This window comes from Ruditapes philippinarum, unplaced genomic scaffold (genome assembly GCF_026571515.1).
Source record: "Ruditapes philippinarum isolate M1 unplaced genomic scaffold, ASM2657151v2 ctg3696_1_1_1_1, whole genome shotgun sequence".
NCBI lineage: Eukaryota > Metazoa > Mollusca > Bivalvia > Venerida > Veneridae > Ruditapes > Ruditapes philippinarum.
The window spans coordinates 35801-58198 of NW_026856809.1; the positions used below are offsets into that span (position 1 = coordinate 35801).

Here is a 22398-nt window from a genome sequence, read left to right on the forward strand (position 1 = left end):
ATTTAAATCCGAGTATATTTTTCATTGTCTGTTGCAAACCTTTTATTTCCAGTGCTAAAGTTGATGTATGTAAGAAATTCAAATTTTATATTTTAGGTCACAGTGGAGTTCCTTTAAACAGTTCATCATTTACTTTTAGGTGTTTAGGTGTTTTGATTTGTATTATACACTGTGCTATTTAAAATAATAAATTTGTGCAGTGCAAAGTAATAATAATGCGAATAAATAATCATGGTTATTATTCTTCAGAAAGAGATATGTGTATACCATACATTGCCCAGATGGCCCGATGCTGGATGCACCTTTCCTTGTTGATACGTCAGGGGTGTATTTTCGTAGGGAGGGGCTTGGAGGACATTACATATGCGGGGCATCCCCTACAGAGGTAAACACCCATTTGTTACAAAAAATGAGTTTTGCAGGTTGATAATCTTATTTTATAAGCTGAACTATACAAAGTGTTTGGATTACCGCCTCCGTGGTCGAGGGGTTAGAGTCAATGCCTTCTAATCAAGTTACCTCTCTGGCGTTGGTTTGATCCCTGGGAGATGCTTTGGTAGTTTAGGGCGCAGGAAGGTAGTCTAGTACTGGTGTAACTCTCCAGGAACGATGGTTAGGAAACTACCCGCCTATATGAAAGAAATACTGCTGGGAAAAGGCGTAAAAATGAAACAAACAAACAAAAGAAATAAACAAAGAGTTTGGAGAGCTATTGACATGATTGAAGTCAAGCTGGCATAAACGTTGGCATCACACTTTGTTAAGATTTTGGGTTTCTCTTACTTACATCATTAGTAATATAAGTGGTAGAGTTGTGATGGTAAAGTGATAAATTGTGTTTAATCTTTAAGTTGTCTAATTCTAAGAGAAAATCTTGCTTTTATGATCGCTATAGAGTCATCAATGTCATGCAAACGCTTTAATGTTGTCCATTTTTTAAGCATTTTGATAAAAGATATCAACATGAAACTTTGAATACTTGCTTTTATCATGACAAAGTACAGTTGTTAGACAAGGGACATAATTCTTTAAGCAATATTTTTGTAATTACAAACTGGGATAAACACTATATGCGAAGCTCTTGTTTTCATGTTACACCTGCTAATACTTCATCATTTAAGTATAATACAGAATGATATATCACATTTCAGGATAGTGAGCCTGACGTAAATGACCTTTCTGTCGACTACGAGTTCTTCACTGATTTCGTCTGGCCAGCATTGGCGCATAGAGTTCCAGCATTCAATAATTCTAAGGTACATACAATACTTCATGACACTGTATAACCAGATTCAACTGACTGTCAAGTTGATAGCATGTGATGTGTTGAAGTGTAATTTTCTTGTTACTTATCGTATCTCGAAGTTGATAGCATGTTGGGTAAATGGTTATGCCATATTTGAATTTTCATTATGCCCTATCTGAATATTCATTACTCCGTATTTTGATATTCATTATGCCATATTTTGATATTCATGACGCCGTATTTTGATATTCATTACGCCATATTTTGATATTCATTACGCCGTATTTGAATGTTCATTATGTCGTATTTTGATATTCATTAAGCTATATTTGAATACATTCAGTTTTTATATTAAGCAAGCTTCTAGTAGCCCTCATGAGAAAGTTGATATCAGAAGAATATTTAAACTGTACTAGTACTGTTTAATTCAGCTTTGTATTGATGGTAGACTGACTCTTTTCAAATACATGTATGTTTATTTGAATTGGAATTTTATATTTGAATATTTGGCAGATTTTCAAATAATCGTACAATGTATATTTGTTTCTTTCCCTAAATTTACTTCTTTAAGTTAAGATAAGGTCCTTATTATTTACTCTTTTGCTTTAAGTTTTTTGACTTTAAATGTTTTAGCTTGGAAAATCTTTAGGAATCACAGGAATAACCACAACGGATGTTTATGTTTCACTTCACATATAAAATATATAAAATCCTAAACTTTTGTCATAGCAAAATGATTAAAGTTAAGATCGAATCATTTTTTTTTTCCAATCTGAAACTAAAGTAATAATAGATATACGATAAAAGATAAATACATCAAATCAAGTGAGTTATTTCATAAATGCAATTTGAAATTTTTGTTAAAATTCTCAGTTGAAGGCGGCTTGGGCCGGTTACTACGACTACAACACTGTAGATCAGAACCTCATCATCGGTCCCCACCCGTACCACACAAATTTGATCTTTGCCAACGGGATGTCCGGTCACGGTGTGCAGCAGGCGTTGGCCATAGGACGCGGTATCTACGAACTCATTTATTACGATGAATACAAAACTATCGATTTGACAAGGTTTCAATTTGAACGATTTATAAATGAGACACCGATCCGAGAATATGCAATTGTATAGACTGTTTCAATTTACCAACGAATCATTTTCAACGGCGTAGAATGGCTTAAAAAGGATGAGATTACATGCAATTTTAATGATTAATGATTGTGAGCAACCAATAAGTGCTTCGGCTTGGATTTGTTGTTTTGTTCAGATACATATAATTTTGTTCATTGATTATCATGAAATTTGGCCACAATACAAATATTCTTATACAGCCAGTTCCACTTCAATGAATAACAGTCATCTTGGTTAATAATTATATGATAACCTTAGTGCAGTAACAGGTTAAATAATGAAATTACATAAGAAAGTAACCTGGTACATGTACTGCACTAATGTGACAATTTATGTGTAAAAAATATTCGAAAACATGTAAACCCTTTAAGCCTTGCTTGCAGTGTCTCAGGAAAAATGAAAAAAAAATGAATTGGGTGATACTCCAATGAAAATTGATGTTACAAACATGGGTAATTGTAAATTTATCTAACTATATGTTTTAAGATCAAAGATTGGAGGAATCTGAATACTCTTTGATTATCTTTACCATTCACCTTTGCTATGTAAAGTAAGAATAGTTTTGTTTGTTTGTCAATGAATTGTTTGATAAAGAAGTACCTCGATTTTTAGCAACGAGGTACAATCAATTGTGCAACAGTTTAACAGTATGTTGCAATGCAGCATTACCTAATATGTACAAAGTCGAAATATGATATTTTCTAAATTTGATCAAAATATACAATAACGTATTTCAACAATGCACAGAAACCATGTCATTCTTTTTATATTTTGATAAGGAGTTAAGTGTGTAATGCACATTAACCTTTTAAACATATTCAAATGAAAGTGTTAAGTATTTTTTCCATTTTTAAAAATTGCACTATGTTTTGCATTACGAATTAAATGCATTACATTATATTGTAATGTGGGGTCGACCATATCATTATTATACCTTGGGTTAACACTGTACACCAAAGCGCCTCTGTGGTCAAATGGTTATGGTCAGCAGATTCAAATCACTTGCCCCTCACTATTATTGGTTTGAATCCTGTCAGCGATTCTAGTTTCTTTCATGTGAGGAAGCAATCCAGCCAACTTATAGAAGATCTATGGTTTTACCCAGATGCCTGGTTGCGCCTGAATGGGCATCTGATTTGTTCCTGCATTATTAAAGCTGGAAAGTGGCCATATGGGCTTTACAGAGTTAATGAGATCTCAAACCCAACCAAAATCAAAGAACACTATAATCTGCTCTTAGTGAAGAATTAATGTTATTATCTTTCATGAACATGTAATACAATTACCGTATTTAACTTCTAAATGAAAATGTTAATATAATGTTAACTTGCATTTACCAGTTGAGCATTAGGTTTATATACATAAGATTCATTATTAAGTTATAACATCTTAAGCATTTCACATGCTTTATTTGATGATTTGCTTTATTGTAATATGTCTTTCATTCTATCATTTTGCCAAAATATTTTTGAAATCGAGATCTGGGGCATCCTTGGCCACATCTTACAGCTGTACGTTTAAATCCTGACGGGGAATTTGGATTCTTTCATGTGATCAAGCTATCCAGCTAGCTAAAGGACCTTCGTTGGCTCTACTCAGGTGCCCACTCATGCCTGAAATAAATCAGAGAGGGTCACCTGAGGTGTTCCTCCACCAGTTAAGTAGCCACATGGCCTTTACTGTATTGGTGCTACAAAAAGCCAAACAACAAAAAGAAAAAGAAAGGGAGTCTTGTCTGTTCATGAAAGGTAGTAAAACTAAAAGTGCAGTATCCCTTATGTCCCGTAGTAACAGCTTGAGCAGCATACAAACTTAAACACTAAGAAATTTGTAGCATTGATCCTTAAGAACCATTGATCCTGAAGAACTAATCCAAAAGATAATATATACACTTGAGATAGAATTACTTGGACATTTATTACAACAGCCATCTAGCACTCGTCATCTGTTGTTGTGAATATAGGGGAACTTCAGTCTGTGAGTGATTTTGATTGTTAAATTGTTTTTGAGATTTATTTTATGATATCAAGAATTGTTATGTTGTTTATGTGTCTGTTGTAATTATGTGGTGTCATTTATGTCAATATTATTTGGTAAAAAAGAAATGATTATCATAGTCTAATTAAATTCAGCTCCTAAATAACACTAGACTTTTAAGATCTGATGGTCAAATTGGAGGTCAAATTCTCGTTACCTTTCAATGAGGCAACCTGAGTTGTCATTTTCTTGAAAGTGGATGAGTTTTAATTGTAAATTAAGAAGATCGTAACTTTTTGTGCGCCATGTTAGTGGCGCGCATTTAGATTTACCCTTGTCCGTCCTTCCGTCCTTACACTTTTGTTTCGCACGTAACTCAAAAAGTATTTGACCTAGAGTCATGAATCTTTACAGGAATGTTGATCAGCATGTGTAGTTGTGCACCTGGGTATTTTCATCTGGATATTTTTAGTATTTTCAGAGTTATTGCCCTTGACTTAGTAAAATTTTGCAATTTTCAACTTGTGTCGCATGTAACTCAAAAAGTGTTTGACCTAGAGTCATGAAACTTTACAGGAATGTTGATCAGTATGTGTTGTTGTCCACCTGGGTATTTTCATATGGATATTTTTAGTATTTTCAGTGTTATTGCCCTTGACTTAGTAAAATTTTGCAATTTTCAACTTGTGTCGCATGTGACTCAAAAGGTATTTGACCTAGAGTCATGAAACTTTACAGGAATGTTTATCAGCATGTGTAGTTGTGCACCTGGGTATTTTCATCTGGATATTTTTAGTATTTTCAGAGTTATTGCCCTTGACTTAGTAAAATTGTGCAATTTTCAACTTGTGTCGCATGTAACTCAAAAAGTATTTGACCTAGAGTCATGAAACTTTACAGGAATGTTGATCAGCATGTGTAGTTGTGCACCTGGGTATTTTCGTGTGGATATATTTAGTATTTTTAGTGTTATTTCCCTTGACTTAGTAAAATTTTGCAATTTTCAACTTGTGTCGCTTGTAACTCAAAAAGTATTTGACCTAGAGCCTTGAAAAGGATTTGACATAGTCATTAAACCTTATGTGCAGGTTGCTCAGCATATTTAGATTTGCACCTGGGGTTTCGCTTGTGGATTTATCAAGTATTTGTAGAGTTATTTCCCTTGACTTAGTAAAAAGATTGACAGAACAGTGGCGCAGTGGGGGCATCCGTGTCCTATGGACACATTTCTAGTTTCAGATTGTGATCATCATATTTTAATGCTTGAGACTAAAAAAAGTGTTGGAGCACCACACTTTATACATCTACCTTATTTTGGTATGTAACGAACAAGGTGCTAAATGAATGTTTGAATGCTAAAATTTCACCTTTTCACCCGCCGAAATGCTTTTTAAGACATCCTACTCATCTGTTCAATTTACATTGTATATGCCATGTATGCAGTAATGAATGAAAATTGAAAGATTTGGCAATAAAATTGATATTTGTCTATTTTGTGATCATGATTTCTGCAAGCCTTTAAAGGTACTGCTCCAACACTGTAGTGAGTTTAACTTAGTTAAATCCTATTTTAATATATCATATTTGTTTCTGTTATCAATTTGTTTTCTAGTATATTTAGTTAATGTTTGTTAGTTAGCACTAATAAAATTAATTGCCAGGTGCTCAGACACAGCAAAGCCACACAACAGGGTTGAGTTATGATTAGGCCACACAACAGATTTAGTTGAATTAATGCTGACTCAACAAACATTTGTCTACAAATTAAGTGGTTAAAATTTTGTTTTGAATCTGAATACACTGTGAATGTAGTATTCTGATTGAACAGGATAATATTTAATTACTAGTTAATACTGATGAAATCAATAAGATATACCAATGAATTTTGAAGAAAATGAAAATGGAAACAAAATATGATATCAACCACTTGTAAGTTTTTATTGAAGAATAAACTAAATTATATAGTGGTTTCAATGTTTTTTTTGCCATAACTATTACTGTGTTAAAATTTTACCATAGTCTGTAAAGATATGATATTACACTGCAGGCCTGTTATAACTCTCATGGCAGATACACTTATTAAAGGTCATGTTTAAACTTTATTTTTTACTTTCCAATCATTGAATATTATCATATTTGTTTCTGTTTTTGTGTCGTATCTACAGAGTAATGGCGACATATATGGATCACTTCTCTGTTGTCCGTCCGGCTATCTGTCTGTCTGTTCATCATAAAACTTGACGGGACTACCTTTCAAAAATTCCCAGTGCAATTTGATCCAAACTTTACAGGAATGATCGGTACCAAGTCTACATTTGCATGTCTTCGGCATTTTTTATGGTTCAATGATTGTCAAGTTATGGCCCTTGAATGTTTTTCATTTTTCAAATTTGTCCGGATTACTCCTCTTATACCACTAGTGCAAGTTCAATGTAGCATTACATGATGGATTGATAACTCAAGTACTTATGCATATTACACAGGTTTTGCTGTTGAATTATTTTTAACTGAGTTATGGCCCTTGACTAAAAAAATGTGTTTTGCTCAGTCAATAATTTTTATGTCTCCTGCTGTACTATAGGGACAACATGCAATTGGCTATGATGAGGTGACACGTGATCAAGGATTACTCTTGTTATGGTGAATGCATTGTTCATTCGCCTGACCTTTTATGTCTTTACTCATTTATTATTTATTCAGTTTTATTTAACCTTTAACCGGCTCATTCTTAATATTAGAATATCAAGCCTGGTAAAGGTTGAACAGTTGTTAGTATTTTATATAAAAAAAAATATTTAAATGATCTTGAATTGCTATTTTAAGGTAGTTCCTGTTCTAAGATAATGTTTTAACCAAGTTAAGGGCATTCCTGTTATTTAAAAATATGTTATTGAAATGTAATTTTATATGATTAACTCATATTAAACATATGATAAACATATTATGCTTGTAGGACAGTGTTTGTTTGAATTGATACTAAGTGCTGAACTGTTTTACTCTTTCTTATGTTTTTGTCATGCTTTTATTTGTTAGTAAAGTACATGTATCTTAAATGCCTGGAAGATTTGTTATTATTTTAAAGAGGAAGATATAATATCTGAGAATGTCTCTATATCTCAGAAATATATATATCTCTGTAATTAATAAAGCTAAATATTTGTTTTGGATGATTTTTTTTATGCTTTAAAGCCCCTACCTCCATCCCCAGCTTGCCATAGACTGTGCACTGTGCCTTCAAATGTTCATGACCAAGCATTATTTTGAAAAGATGCTACATGCTTTAAAGCTGGAGGTTTCGCCATTATTGGCTTTATAATGTTACGATAAATTTCATTCCTGAAGGATTATCATGAAAATCTGCCCTCTTTCCCTCCCATCGAAGAGAATCTGCCACGTTGTCAGCAGAATAAAAACATATTTTCATTGGTGCTTCAGGTAAAACTTATATGCCAAATTACATTTGTATTTCATGAGAGCTGGGATGTACTATAACGTATCGTATGTTCCAGATGAGAGTAACAACTCGGAAGTATTAATGTATGTTAAGACGTTCGTGGCCACTTTGTTAAAGTTGTTCACTTCCAAACATTTGCCCCTCACGGCGGTGGTAGTAAGGTTTCCAGCTATAGCTTACGGAACGTGGGTGGTTCTACTTTATCCCTGAAATAATAAGTGGAGAGAGGGACACCTGAGGTCTTCAACCCAAGGCACAGCCGGAATGTCCCCATATGATCTTCACTTTGTTGGTGCCAACCCAACCAAAAAAAAAATATCATTCTGTTTGATATTCTGAAACTGATTAGAATAGGAACTACAAATGACCTATTGATTGTTATACATGTATATTGTTGTGACATTTTGCTTAAAGCATTAATTTCTGTACTTTTCAGAGGCTCAAACTGAATGTGCAACTTTGTTGTTTTGTGCCTTTAATGTTTCCAGTTTATATGTATTATATATATGTAGACTTTTCGAAAACCTTTAAATTGTCGAGGTGGACTTAATCAGTTTTTTAAAGCTTGACTTAAAGTAACTCGTACTCTGTTTAGATGTGCGATTACATTTCAAATTTGTGAAATTCGCATACATCGAAGGACTTGTCTCTGTAGGTCAGAACCCCATTAGAGGAGATAGATTCTTTAATTTTATTGAGCTATTCAGCTGCCTTAAAGATAGATAAAGATTGTATCCTATCGTTTGTATATGAAAATGATGGTCATGTGGAAAGAAATCCCCCATTGCCGATTTCGTTAATTTCAGAGCAGAAAAATTGTTCTGCAAAGCATTCAAGTTTTGGGTGTAAAGTTTGTAGAAATGGTAAATTCGCATAAACTGATAGTATCCCGAATTTGCGAGGGTTAAAAGATTTACTTTAACGAAACAGTTTAAAATTTACTGAAATTAATGCGCATGCACTGCGCATTTATCCTTATGTGACTTACTACGCGATTAATGTATGTTTGAAATCGCACGCTGAACTCGATCCGTTCCTTGTAGAATAATTCAACATCGTTAACTGAAACGCCATGAGTGCTTTATTAGTGTATATACATGTATGTTACTCAATCACCCATTGACCTTGATACTCCTCAGTAACGAATACCAGTACTTCTAAGTTAAAATTATTTGCATACTTTAAAAAATCTATAGATATCTTAAAAGAAATGATAGAGTATTCATGCATTTTAAATAAGTTATGGTAGTTTTGTTGTCCATTCAGGAGAACAATGTTTTGTAATCAAAGTGCGTATTGTTTATCATAGCTGACATTTTCTGTATATATTTACATTTAAATGAGTCTTTGATGAAAGACTATAATATAAAAGTATCATTTTTTATGATTGGTGAGTCTTCATCATTTAAAAATGTAATTAATTATGACTTTCAATGTCATTTATATCATAGGTATTTTGAATCAACAAAGTGGCGAGGTGTCACCACCACTCGTGAAACTTAAAATGTTTTAATGTTTGGTTGGTATGAAAGCCAGGCACTTTTGTTTCTTTAAATAAACCCATTATTCATGACAATAGCTTTATTATCGTCATATTATTTGTTTATCTGTTTACATCAACATTGACAAAAAGGGGTGTCGATAATTCTTATATAAAAGCATACTATTTATCGCCTGAATCTTTAACCACCTAAACAGCATAGTCGTTGAGTGTAGGCGTCGTCAGTGTTGAGACCGTGGTTCGATTCTTGAAAAAGGCATTTTTTTCTTTTCTTTAAATTTATTTTTTGTTTTTAGATATTTTTCAAAGAACTGGATTTTAGTTCCTCGTGAATTTATGTCACACAATACTATTTGAGAGGCAACACAGTCGTTATTATAGTGATAAATGTGGTTTTAAGAATATAAATTTAAATTGTACAAAATATTAAATTAATCGCAGGTTTATAAAAGAGAATATGAATATGTTTTCTGAAAGTAAAAACCATACAGACATAAAAAAAAGTATTGCACAATTCCAGATTTGAACTCGTAACATGAACTCTCCATACATGTTGTAATCTGAGCTCTCTAACCACTGCGCTACTCGGATTTACGTGTCTGCTTCTTTATTGCAGTAAAGTGCAAAATATAATAACTGAATAATTTGCACAACCCATTATATTATAATGGTTTGAACGATTAATGTAAACGTTATCGTGTTCGACTTATACCAGCATTGATTTGTCATTTATATTATCAGATAATTGATAACAACCACTCGTGTAGAAAATGTAAAATTTACTGTTATACTACATGACATCGTTTAACAAATAATAGCACAAATATATACACTCATCTAGAACAAAATATCACTGACAGCAACCGGTATAGCCAAAGACAAAAATGCTGCAACTTCCTTACAATAAAAAAACTATTAGGAACGTAAGATGATATAACACTTTATAATACAATATATTAAAATATGAATTCACAGACTCGATTTTACTACTTCAAAAATCATCTGCATCTATTCCAAAAATATTAAATTATCTATCGACGTTTATGCATTGTTTAGTTATCGCTCTAATATGTTAATATTCATTGCTGTCTCCATAGATATGAAATTTTAGCTTCCTTTTTGTAAAAAAAACAGTTATTTATGGAAAGGTAACTTTGTTGTCTCATCAGTATGCAATCTCTTTTTCTGTTATGTAGCATACTAATGTCCCTCTTCATAAGTCAATAAACAACGTACACAAGTAGCTAAATGTTTATGTAAACCTAGTCATACATTAGGCATCTCAAATAAAGATAATGACAAATACCAACTTCAGAAGAAGTCTACTGGATTCTGTTGTCAACGTGGACAGGACCATCGACACACGTGTTTGTGTATGGATCAAAATAATCTTGTCCTGTAGAAGAACAAGGCATTCTGTGCATCCTACCAGACGTGTCACATTGTAAGAACATGTGAGGATGTCCCCTATATCTGAAATGTGTTCTTCCTTCGTCAAGATTAATTTGTGTGCAAGGCTCACTAAATGGGATGTCAGAATAATCATACATTTTAAGGCGAGATGGGTGAACCGTGAATATATCATTGAGAATTCTACGATTTCCTCCTTGATTTGATCCAGTTTGTCTGTTTAATTCTTGCTGTCTGCCTGTTGAACTCGATGAACCTGTCTCAATTATTTGATTCCAAGTATTCAGAAGATCTTGCATTGTCCCAGTACCCTGTCTACCTCCTTGAATCGACCCTTCAATAGTTATTGTATCAGTTCTTACGGTTCCGGATCTGTCAATCGTGTTTGTTCCAAGCTGTCCATTAAGTCCTAGCTGATTTCTTATGTCAAATGACGACATTCCACCTAATCTAGAATTTGTGCCTCTAATGTCGGTCATTCTGCCGTTGTTGGTACCACCTTGTGAACGTCTTATGTCTACCATATCTGTTTTCCTTGTCCTTGTATTTTGACTGCCGAAATCCACCAACCCACCATCTAATACACCTTGTCCAGAACCAGAACCAAGACCATTTGTTCCAATAGGGTTACCTCGAATGTCAACCATATCCCCAGCCCTTTGTCTGCCACGAATATCCACCATACGACCAGACAAATCTGTTGCCGTACTGCTCATACCTCCGGTTCCAATTCCTCTTATATCAACTGTATTTTTCATTCCAGAAGCTTGTCCGCCACGAATATCAACCATTCCAGCATCCCCAGAACCAGTTCCAGTGCCTCGAATATCCATCATTCTACCGTTTACGCCCGTCCCAGATCCTCTTATATCTACAAACTGACGTCCAGTTTCAAATCCTCGTATATCAATCATATTATTTGTTTTAGATGCTCTTCCGCCTCGTATGTCTAGCATATTCGAACCACTTGAACCAGTTCCAGTGCCACCAGACAAATCTGTTCCCAAAGAACCGCTTATATCTCCGATACCACTCGTACCAACCCCTCTTATGTCAACCTTAGTATTTTTTCCAGATAATGAACCACCTCGTATGTCTACCATACCGGCACCACTTGAACCTTGATTTCTTATATCTACCATACCTCCAGACAAATCCGTGCCCGAGGAACCACCGATTTCTCCAATATTTCCTGTTCCTGCACCTCTAATATCAAGCATTTTATTTGTTTGAGATGCTGTTCCGCCCCGTATATCTACCATACCTCCAGACAAATCCGTGCCCGAGGAACCACCGATTTCTCCAATATTTCCTGTTCCTGCACCTCTAATATCAAACATTTTCTTTGTTTGAGATGCTGTTCCGCCTCGTATATCTACCATACCTCCGCTACTAGAGCTAGTTCCATCTCTAATGTCTACCAAACCACCTGTCGAACCAGTTCCAGTACTGCCCATATTTCCAACCATACTACCTGTACCAACTCCTCTAATGTCAATCATATTATTTGTTCCAGAGCCTAGATCTCTGATATCAACCATACCACCTGACAAGCTTGTTCCCGAAGAACCTCCCATATCTCCAATGCTACCAGTTCCAACGCCTCTAATGTCAACCAAATTATTTGCTCCAGAAGCTGACCCTCCCCTTATATCAACCATACCTATACCACCAGAACCAGTTCCAGTACCACGTATATCAATCATACCACCTGATACATCAGTTCCCGTTCTGCTAATATCTCCAACCATACCGCCTGTTCCACCCCCTCTTATGTCTAACATAGTATTGGTTCCAGATGCTGATCCGCCCCGAATGTCTACCATTCCGGTACCGCTTGATCCTTGATTTCTTATATCTACCATATCACCCGGCAAACCGGTTCCAGAAGAACCGCTGATATCGCCTGTACTACTTGTTCCAACCCCTCTTATATCAATCATATTGATGCCACTAGAACCTGTTGCACTACCATCAAACATACCACCTGACAAATCTGTTGGGAAAGAACCGCTCATATCACCCCCGATACTGCTTCCCACACCTCGTATGTCAACCAAATTTTTTGTTCCAGATACTGTGTTGCCTCGTATGTCTACCATACCATTACCGCGGGAACCAGATCCCATGTTTCTGATATCTACCATACCACCAGACATGTCAGTTCCAACTCCTCGAATGTCTACCTTAGAGATTTCTCCAGTTGCTTGGTCTCTTATATCAATCATTTTACCAGAGGCATCTGTTTGCAAACCACCATCGATTGATCCACCACGAATATCAACCAAGTCTCTTGAACCAATTCCCTTAACTCCTCGAATATCAATCATGTTAGCACTTGTTCCACTTGTACCTGCATTTCTTATGTCCACAAATTCGGCCGTACTAGGATCGGTAGAAAGTGATTTCCCCCGAATATCTATGAAGTTTGTACCGGAACTCTGACCCAGAGAACCCTGTCCAATCGAACCAGATCTATCACCACTTACTGAGCCTCTTTTTATGTCTAATGATCCACCGAAGTTACCCTGTCCATCAGTATTCAATTGCCCTCCTAGTGAGCCGCCTCGGAGTTGTGTAGATTTATCAAAGGATGCAGTTCCGTCACCTTGTCCAATTAAATTCGTTTCTCTATTAAGCTGACCACCCCTTAAATCGAATGTTGTAGTCGATCCTTGGCCAGTAGGATTTGGCATTACAGAAATTGAACCACCTATTCCTCTAGATGTTCTGTCAATAGTGAAACCACGATTGTCAGTCTGGAAGCCCATATTCGTAGTCTCACTATTGTCAATTGCAAAACCTTCATTACCATGATTTTGTCTAAATCCAAACATATAATTTTCACAAAAACTACTCAGCACTTGACCTGTAAAATCCGCATATGGTCGACATCGTTGGCTTTCCTCATGAAAAGCTTCGCCTCTTAAACAATTAACTTCATGTGCGCGACCTTGTAAATCACAAGTGAGATAGATTGAAGGGTCGCAAGGATGACTGTATAAATAAGTAAGATCTGTTGTTGGCCGATTACATGGATTTAGTAGATGTGGCAATACACACGTAACATCCCATTTACTCCACACTTCTCCTGGTGTACATATTCTTTCCCAAGGCTTTCCCCAGATGTCACAGTGAATGAACCTTGAGAGGTTTCCAGGGAACGGGAAGAACAACTTGTCTGTAAAAACACAAATTTCACTAACTGTAGAACAACAGCATCTCTCCCTTAACAAGCTTTAAGTAAAGCGATTCAGGTATAAATTCTGCTCTGTATGCTCTTTTTATGTGTATATAGCCTTTATTCTATATGTTTGTATTGCTATTTATTCCATTACCAATAACAAATCGGAAGGCAGCAATTTTTAATTATATTTATCTCATTCACACAAACGAAAAAGTCAGTTATTCAATGATCTAGACTAACGATGAATAAATATTGGACACAAATTCGTATGACTCTCTTTCCCTTGCTCCTGTTCTTACATGGTTAAGTCGTTGCACTGTTCTGTAATGAAATATGTGAAGTTTTTTAAGATGCTTCCTTCACTAATTCTTGTTTTGTTTATGGAAGCAAGGTCACTCTAGTGGTCCAAATATAAACGTGATTATCTTTAAATTTCACTTTTGTTTACTTCTTAATTTGGAGCAGTGAGTTTTCTACATTTTCGACTCAGACAAAATAGGTTAAACTTTTTTCTTGACAATGTTATTGTCGATATTAAAGATTGATTTTTTTTCAGGTTTCTTTTGAACCTTTAAGGGGTGACCTTGCCAGTGCATATTGATAATGACAGCAGATTTAATACACCTTTAATCGGTTTACGCAGCTTGTATAAAGATCAAGTAATATATCAATATAATTATGTGTTCTTTATATGATGAATGAAATTAAAAAACTGAACATAATGTTAACAAATGTAAGCATTGTCACTAAAAGAAAAAGGCTTTCTATACATAATTCATTCCCTTCTTTCATCTTTTTATATTTTCTAATGTTTTCCCCTTTATACATCAACTGTCGTTCATTTGCAGATATTTATGTATCTAATTATATATGCATTTCTTAATATACTATGTCAATCCTAAAACCGAATTTTCATATTTGGATCATCAATGTACCATTTAGAATAAGCGCACATGTTTTGTTTCCAAAAAGTTTGGTTCGTGTGCTGGTTTAATATATTTTTGAATCAGGGTTGTGTGAACAGAGGAGCAAGTCGGAGCAATGTCTATTTCTTTGACAAAATGTATAACGATTAATCAGATACAAATGTAACACATTTAGTCATTGTAATTTTGTTCAGGATAATATTGGTTCGAAGTTTATAATTCTAGATACTGATCTAACGGAATTGACTTAAGATTTGAGAACACATTAGGTATATATTTCAAAGTTATAGTTTTGTGCAACTATGCCATTCAATTTCTACTTTGTTGCAAATAGATGAAATTATTTCGTAAATGTATTGCTTTTGGAAAGAATGGTTAAGTGTTCAGTTCAATATGACCGCATGAAATCATAAAAAGGTAGACTTACTGTTGAGAATTGCTTCTCTTGTGCAAACATTTCGGATGGTTGGTGGAAGGGGAACCTCACAAGATGCTGTTAGTCCGGCCTCTGCACCGATACATTGGCTACAACCCTCATGGAAAACCTTTAAACATTAAATACATTTTTTATTACAAGTCATAAAAAAACAAATTTAATGATACTCTAGGTAAAAAAGCCTTAAAACATGAAATTTGAAATTCTTACAAAGAGCAAGTAAAGCACTTAAAATTGAAAAATCTACAAAACATTTTTAAGAAATATACTACGAATTAAAAGGAAAATCGTTTATTCGTGTGAATATTAGTTTTTAGCCCAATGTCAGCAAAGAAGTGTTGCATAGCTTTTCATTTTGGGGCAATTTTGCACAATAAAAATGACTATTCTTGCCAAAAAAAAGAACAACAAAAAAAAAAAACAACAACAACAAAAAAAGACAGGTGAATGAAAGATCTGATTATTTTGTTAAGACCGGCATAAAATGGAACACAAATCTTTGAAAATATTTCAAGTCCCTTAAAAACATCATCATCAACAACAACAACAACAACAACAAACAACAACAGCAAATAATAATAATAATAATTATAATGAATGATTTTAGACTGGGTTTAGACAAATGTTTAAAAAATCCAACCGCATCTGCCACTATCGTCTTAAGACAGACTTAGGTCTGTTAGTTTTTACTGTTTTTGTTTCAAGTTTATTGAAATAATCCATAAATATAGATTGGGGAAATAAAATTATCACACATTATTTTATTCTTTATTATAGTCTCATCTATACACATATATACATATAAAACATTTAAAACATTAAAATTGTATATAGCCATTCTCGAAAGAATTACAAGAGACTTGTTATAGCTAATACTAAGAGGGATAACTCCACAATCTTGTAGATTTACCTCCCTTATTTATGTATATTCACATTCTCAACATTTACATCATATAAATCAATTGCAATAGGATGACATAATTGCACATTGTCATTATTAAAAAGTTATTTGAGACATTTAATTACAAAATTATAAGAGACTTTTTACATTCTAAAAGTTTGATAACCTCTACTGACCTTGTCTTAAAAACTTCCATAAGAAATTAACTTCCATAAGAAATTAAATTGTAAAATACTAAATATTGTAATAAAAGCACTATCAAGCAATATAAAAAATGGTTTTACAAAATCAGTTGTCACTCATGTTAAGACAATGGATGAACTGTTCAGTAGTGATTATCAAAACATAGGGATAAAACTTATTTATGGAATTAAAATATATCATATTCTATATTAAAATTAAAATGTGTAACAAAAAAGAGAATATAAACTGTGTAACCCACCTCGTATTGTGGACACTGAACAACGTAAAGCTTGCCCATCTGACCGCACATCAAGAATTTGGATTTATCAAAAGGGTGTGCGAACTTCGTTATGTTCATATCAATGTTGTTCTGTGTGCACGGGTTTTGAAAATTCCATTGTTCTGTAAGAAGAGTAAGATGATACAATATTATAAAATATTAAAGAGATAATGTCTAATTTGAAAAGTTTCACTAATGATCGTAATGGTGTAATGTAAAGCAAGTTGTTAACGTTTTGTCACGGCATTCTTTACAAAAATACCTTTGGAATAAACAGATTTCATTAGCTCGCCTGTTTCGGAGATACAAAAACACAGGCTATATATTATGATCGCTGCGGCGTCGTCGCCGTCGTTGTCATCTTGACTTTAATATAGACCATTATTTAAACATTTAAAAGTTATCAAAACGAAACATGGAATATTTGCTTATCACGATAAAGTGCAGTTGTTAGACTAAGGGCATAACTTAGAAAGCCATATTTTGGTGTTATGCCCCCTTTTTAACTTAGAATTGTTAGCAGACGAGCGTAAAAACTGCATGCGGTTCTCTTGTTTTTCTTTTTTCTTTTGTATTCCAATGACTGCTAAAAATGAGAAGAAAGATCTCAAACAGTTCAAGCATATACCAGTTACGTAGCCTTTCACAATTAAGAATCATTGAAAACAATTATTGTTAAACGTGTAAACGTATTGTGACCAACCAAAATATGAAAATAATTTTTGAAATTGAGAGTATTTTTACCATATAGGCTAAAAACAGTCTGAAGTCTTTCACAATTAAGAATTATGGAAAACAATTATTGTTAAAAGTGTAAATGTAATTTTTGACATTATTCACTCAAAAAACAACAAAATATGAACATGTTATATGGAATTGAGAGTATATTTACCATATAGGCTAAAATAAGGTTTGAAAAGGGACTTGGAAAATGGTCCTTTTTTTAAGAGTCCTTCATACGGAATATGCAATGTTCACTGTATTTGTCTTTCATCATAAAATTAATCAGGAATTGTTGAAATAATTAAATTTTGCAGTACCTTTACAATGATCTGGATAATCAGCAGAGCAGACCAGCCCTCGTCCTGGTACATTTCTGCAGTTAATTTTCACCTCTGAAATAAAAATAACCAAATTATACCATTATCGTAAAATAGTACAAAGAAACGAATCTTTCTCTACATTATTGCAGCTTATTTCTACCTCTGAAATAAATCAACATTAACAAGAACAGCACGGTCTATACCAAATTTTCACAATGTATACAAACGCATAAAGACATATAGCATCTATTACACTTTTGCTGTTAATTGTCACCTCTGTAACAAATTGCACGGATTCATGAGATATAATAAAATTATATAAAAGACACAAATTTACAAATACGATTCAGTATTAGGGGCACTTTTCACCACAAGTATATATTCATTAACAGTTTTACTAATCAAATACTATTCAGTATTTGGACAAGTACATATTACATGTATTAGTTTTTCAGTTTAACTTATCAAATGAAATTCAGTATTTTGGAACACTTGTAAACACAATCACAAATAAATTAACAGTTTAAAAAAGTATTTGGAGCACTTTTAAACATATATAAGTACATATCAATTAACTGTTTAACAAGGCGCTATACATTATAATGAGAATGAAGCATGGTAAACGATTTTGAACTGACATCATTAAATATACGTATAGCTTTAAATAAAAACAAGTAATAAAAAACTGTTGAACCTAACTGAAATGACGTTGCAGTATTTACAAAATAATAAATAATAATAATAATAATAATAAAAAAAAAAAAAAAAAAAAAAAAAAACAAACAAACAAAAAAGACATAGGAATTCATATAAATATTATGATTGACTTGTTTAGTTTTTAGGCGGACAATGTACGATACGACGACTATATAAATGTTTGTTACATATAAGACAATGACTTCTGGGTGCAAATTGATCAATAATATGACAAAGATATATGTGATATAACAACATAAACAATAGTATTGTTTTTGACACACTTTTTTGTGGTTTGGTTTATATTAATAATTACTGAAATGAAAACCTGTTTCGGTTAATAATCTATCACTGGCAATTTTGTATGACATAATTCATCAAAGTTGTTGATAAGTAAATTACCACATTAAATATTAGTAACCAATCATGATCAATCAGTTTTATGAGATTTTTGAAGTTATATCTGATAGAAAATAAATATTATGTGGAAAATAACAAGCTGGAAAAAAATAATCGATGGATTCTTTGGATGGCAAACAATAATACTAAAGATATAGATAAATATTTATAATACTGCGCGTGTATTCCTATGAATTTCAGAAAATGTTATATCGTTTTGTAAATACGAATTTATAAAATGCTGTATTGCATGTCTTTTATGTTGGTATAATGATTGTATGTGAAATAAGAAAAAAAAATAATGATAATTTTGATATTAATAAAAATAATAATAATAATAATGATAATAATAATAATAATGGTAATGGTAGTGATAATGATAATTATAATAATTATAATGATAATGATGATAATTATGATGATGATAATGATAAAGAATTATATCATTTCTTTCGTAGTATCATTCGTTAGTGAAACGCTTTAAGAATATACCTTATGTGATATTTAAAGTCCTTTACAGAATGAACTCTAGGTTATAGCAGGTCTATCAAAAGAGTTGTTACAATATTTTAATCGACTGTTTCTTTAACTGTTAATCAATTGAAACCATTAAACCACACAATATAATATAAATGGGCTAGCACATTCAGTCGTTAAAACGCAAAACAACAACAACAAACAAAAACAACAAAAAAAAAAAAAAAAAAAAAAAAAAAAAAAAAAAAAAAAAAAAAAAAAAAAAAAACGTTATACCTATAGTGGTACCATAACCCATAATCGAGCTCCCGTCAAATCCCCCAAAACCACCACTAGCTCCTTCAATTACTGTACCTAACCCATCATTTACCACAAAAGTACCTCCCTGTCCATTGACATACCGTATGTTAAATGTTATAACAAGGATAACGAAATATCCGTCTTTAAACATTATTAGTAACAATTAAACTGGTACTTTTTTATTACTTAATGTCTTTTTATTAAAGCGAGAAGGGTTATTATTTTACGCCCTCATGTCATTTGTTTTACATGATTGATTTGTCATTGTTCACTGTAGTGTTTCTGGCTCGATATGTAATCACTATATTCGTAACGCATGCTTTTGTATTAACACCTAACAACACGCAGGTACTTTAAAAAGTATGTTAAAGGTACATTATGCCTCAAAAATGAATAAATATTTTTTATAATGTTTAAGTAATAGAAAGAGCATCGAAACACGAGGCTATCTGATTTGTACGAGGGGGCGTAGCCCCCACTGGGTATTAATCAGATTGTCAAGTGTTTTGATGTTCTGTCGCTTTTGACATAACAACACGTCCCCTGCTGTCACAATATGAAACCCCAGAAAAAATTAACCAATGAACGAGCATCTGAATATAATATTTTTATCTCATTTCCATTCTCTGTCGTCACAATAAGTAAACCCAAGCAAAAATGACCCCCAATCAATGCACATGCTCTTGAGTGCGGGTAACTAATACCTGCACTCCAGTTAACGCACTTTGCATGTATTTGTATACGATTTAGCTCTGACACATTTTCAACAAAAAGGTCCCCAAACTATGATACAAATATTGGTTAGATAATTAGAACCTGAAGAAAGTAACGTTGAATGTGTGTGAAATTATTTGTCATAAAAATAGCAAAATGTAAAATAAGTCGTACTTTTGACTTACATACAAAATACTAAAAAACACTGGAACTGAACTTATTGCCAAAATGCTATGGAAGCAAATTTATTGCAAAAATGCCAAGGTAGCAAACTTTTTGCAAAAAATGCTATGGAAGCAATCTTATTACCAAAATGCTATGGAAGCAAACTTATTGCCAAAATGCTATGGGAGCAACCTTATTGCCAAAATGCTATGGAAGCAAACTTATTGTCAAAATGCTATGGGAGGAATAGATGTCTCTACTCTATAGAAAATGAGTACTCTTTTCAAAACTGTAAAAAAGACACCAGAAAAAAGGATTTAGAATAATGAAAATTATAGCATTTTTTCTAAGTCAATATGCCTTAACACAAAAATTCATATTTTCTAATCCTTTAAAAAAGTCAAACATGTGTTAGATAAGATTTCAAAAAGTAATTAAGAGTATGTAACATGTTAAAGTACAGAAGGAAGTAGCGTTCAACATGCAGTAATGTTTCATAAAGGTAGCAAAATGTAAACGAAGTAGTATTTTACCGATTGCTGACAGTACAAAAGCAAAAGGTAGTTCGTGTATATGAAAAAAATAGTATAATTTCGAAAACTGTAAAAAAAGTTTTGGAGAAATAAAATTGATAGCATTTCTGAGGCATATTTGGCCTTTAAATTAAAGGCCCCTATTTAATAAAGTTAGTATCTAGTGCTTAGATGTTTAACAAATGAAAGTGTACGTAAACTTAACGTAATGTACATTAGATATGATAAAACTAGTGTAAACAAAATTTGATAAGAAGTTTATCTAAAATCGATTCAGTTTAGAAAAAAATATTCAGAGGGTATCATTTAGCGACAAACAATTAACACCGATAACGTCGTTTAAGTAAAAGTCACTTGTCGCTCATTAAGTTACTTTTGCTTAAATGCTTCTTACCGTAGGAAAGAATACGTTAATTTAACGAAATGCATAGTAACTTTAGTATATTAGGGGAGTGTATTTTCGGATTTTTTATCTAAACTCGGTACAGTAAGATCAAATTGCATTCAGCTTAATTTTATGTGTTCTTAAAAATCGATAAATAATGTGGGCTAAGATGTTATCTTAAATTTTCTTTCTTTTCCCTGATATTCTGTGACTTGTTTTATATAATTTTTGTGAGATCTCTGTAACTTTTGAAAGCTAACATGGCATAATTTATATGGCATAACGCTATAACTAGTGAAATAAACTTTTTAAAAAATCGTATGCTGTAAAATCACGCTGTTTCTAAATTCTAAACAATACATGTGTTGATGTTTTTAGTAACAAATTGATTTATGTAACATACATGATTAATTTATGATAATCGAGTGAATTAATCCTTAAAAATTTTCAATTGCTATTTTAAGCACGTTAAGCGATGATGTCGCGCATGCGCCATACGCCTTGCTTACGATAATTTCTTTTCCTTTTTTCTTTAATTAAAGGAGTTCTCATATGTTAGATTATCTGCATGAATACAGTTTAAATATATTTAAATTGATAAAAATTTATAGTTCAAAGCCCACTTACGAACAAGTGCATTATATAAATCCAAAGGCGATGAAGAACCGAAAGACGGATTGTTCAATTGGGCTTTTGCGACCCCTAAAGCCCCAATGAAAAGTAAAATCAATCTCAAACCCATATTAATCACAACAGTTACATCCAAAGTGATCCAGGGTTCTAGAGATCATTGAAAATAACGGTGTTTTATATAGGATGTCTTAATTATCATAAAGGCTAATCATATTTAAATAAAAATGTATATTTTCTAATAATGTCTTGTAAATAGTAATAAAGATGTCACGTTTAAAAAACGAGGGTCGCGTGAAAATGTCATACATCATTGCGATAAATAAAAAAAAAAATAAGCCAATGATGTTCTTTGGTTTATAGCATAATGAAACCATTGGTTTTAGCTATAATAAAAACAACACTGTGTGTTTTACTACCAAAATAT

General features: G+C 32.9%; 2 protein-coding genes across 3 annotated transcripts in view; one reads left to right on the forward strand and one right to left on the reverse strand.

Annotated features, from left to right (window-relative positions):
• LOC132747750 (FAD-dependent oxidoreductase domain-containing protein 1-like) overlaps positions 1–7511 on the forward strand; it is a 30040-nt gene extending 22529 nt beyond the window's left edge. Inside the window, exons 9-11 of the mRNA XM_060737244.1 lie at positions 250–385; positions 1152–1256; positions 2120–7511. Of these exons, the coding sequence (XP_060593227.1) occupies positions 250–385; positions 1152–1256; positions 2120–2374 (496 nt within the window). The 3' untranslated portion in view covers positions 2375–7511. The remainder of the gene's footprint in view (positions 1–249; positions 386–1151; positions 1257–2119) is intronic.
• Positions 7512–10068: 2557 nt separating this feature from the next.
• Positions 10069–22146, reverse strand: LOC132747751 (uncharacterized PE-PGRS family protein PE_PGRS54-like). Of its 2 annotated transcripts, none has more exons than XM_060737246.1 (5): positions 21969–22146; positions 17670–17744; positions 16609–16751; positions 15257–15374; positions 10069–13897 (listed from the first exon to the last, which is right to left on the reverse strand). In XM_060737246.1, the coding sequence occupies exons 1-5, from the start codon at positions 22081–22083 to the stop codon at positions 10629–10631; spliced, it is 3720 nt and encodes a 1239-aa protein (XP_060593229.1). In that variant the 5' UTR covers positions 22084–22146; the 3' UTR covers positions 10069–10628. The 2 variants fall into 2 exon arrangements, with proteins under 2 accessions (XP_060593229.1, XP_060593228.1); XM_060737245.1 differs by lacking the exon at positions 21969–22146 and adding an exon at positions 19521–19711.
• Positions 22147–22398: the final 252 nt, after the last annotated feature.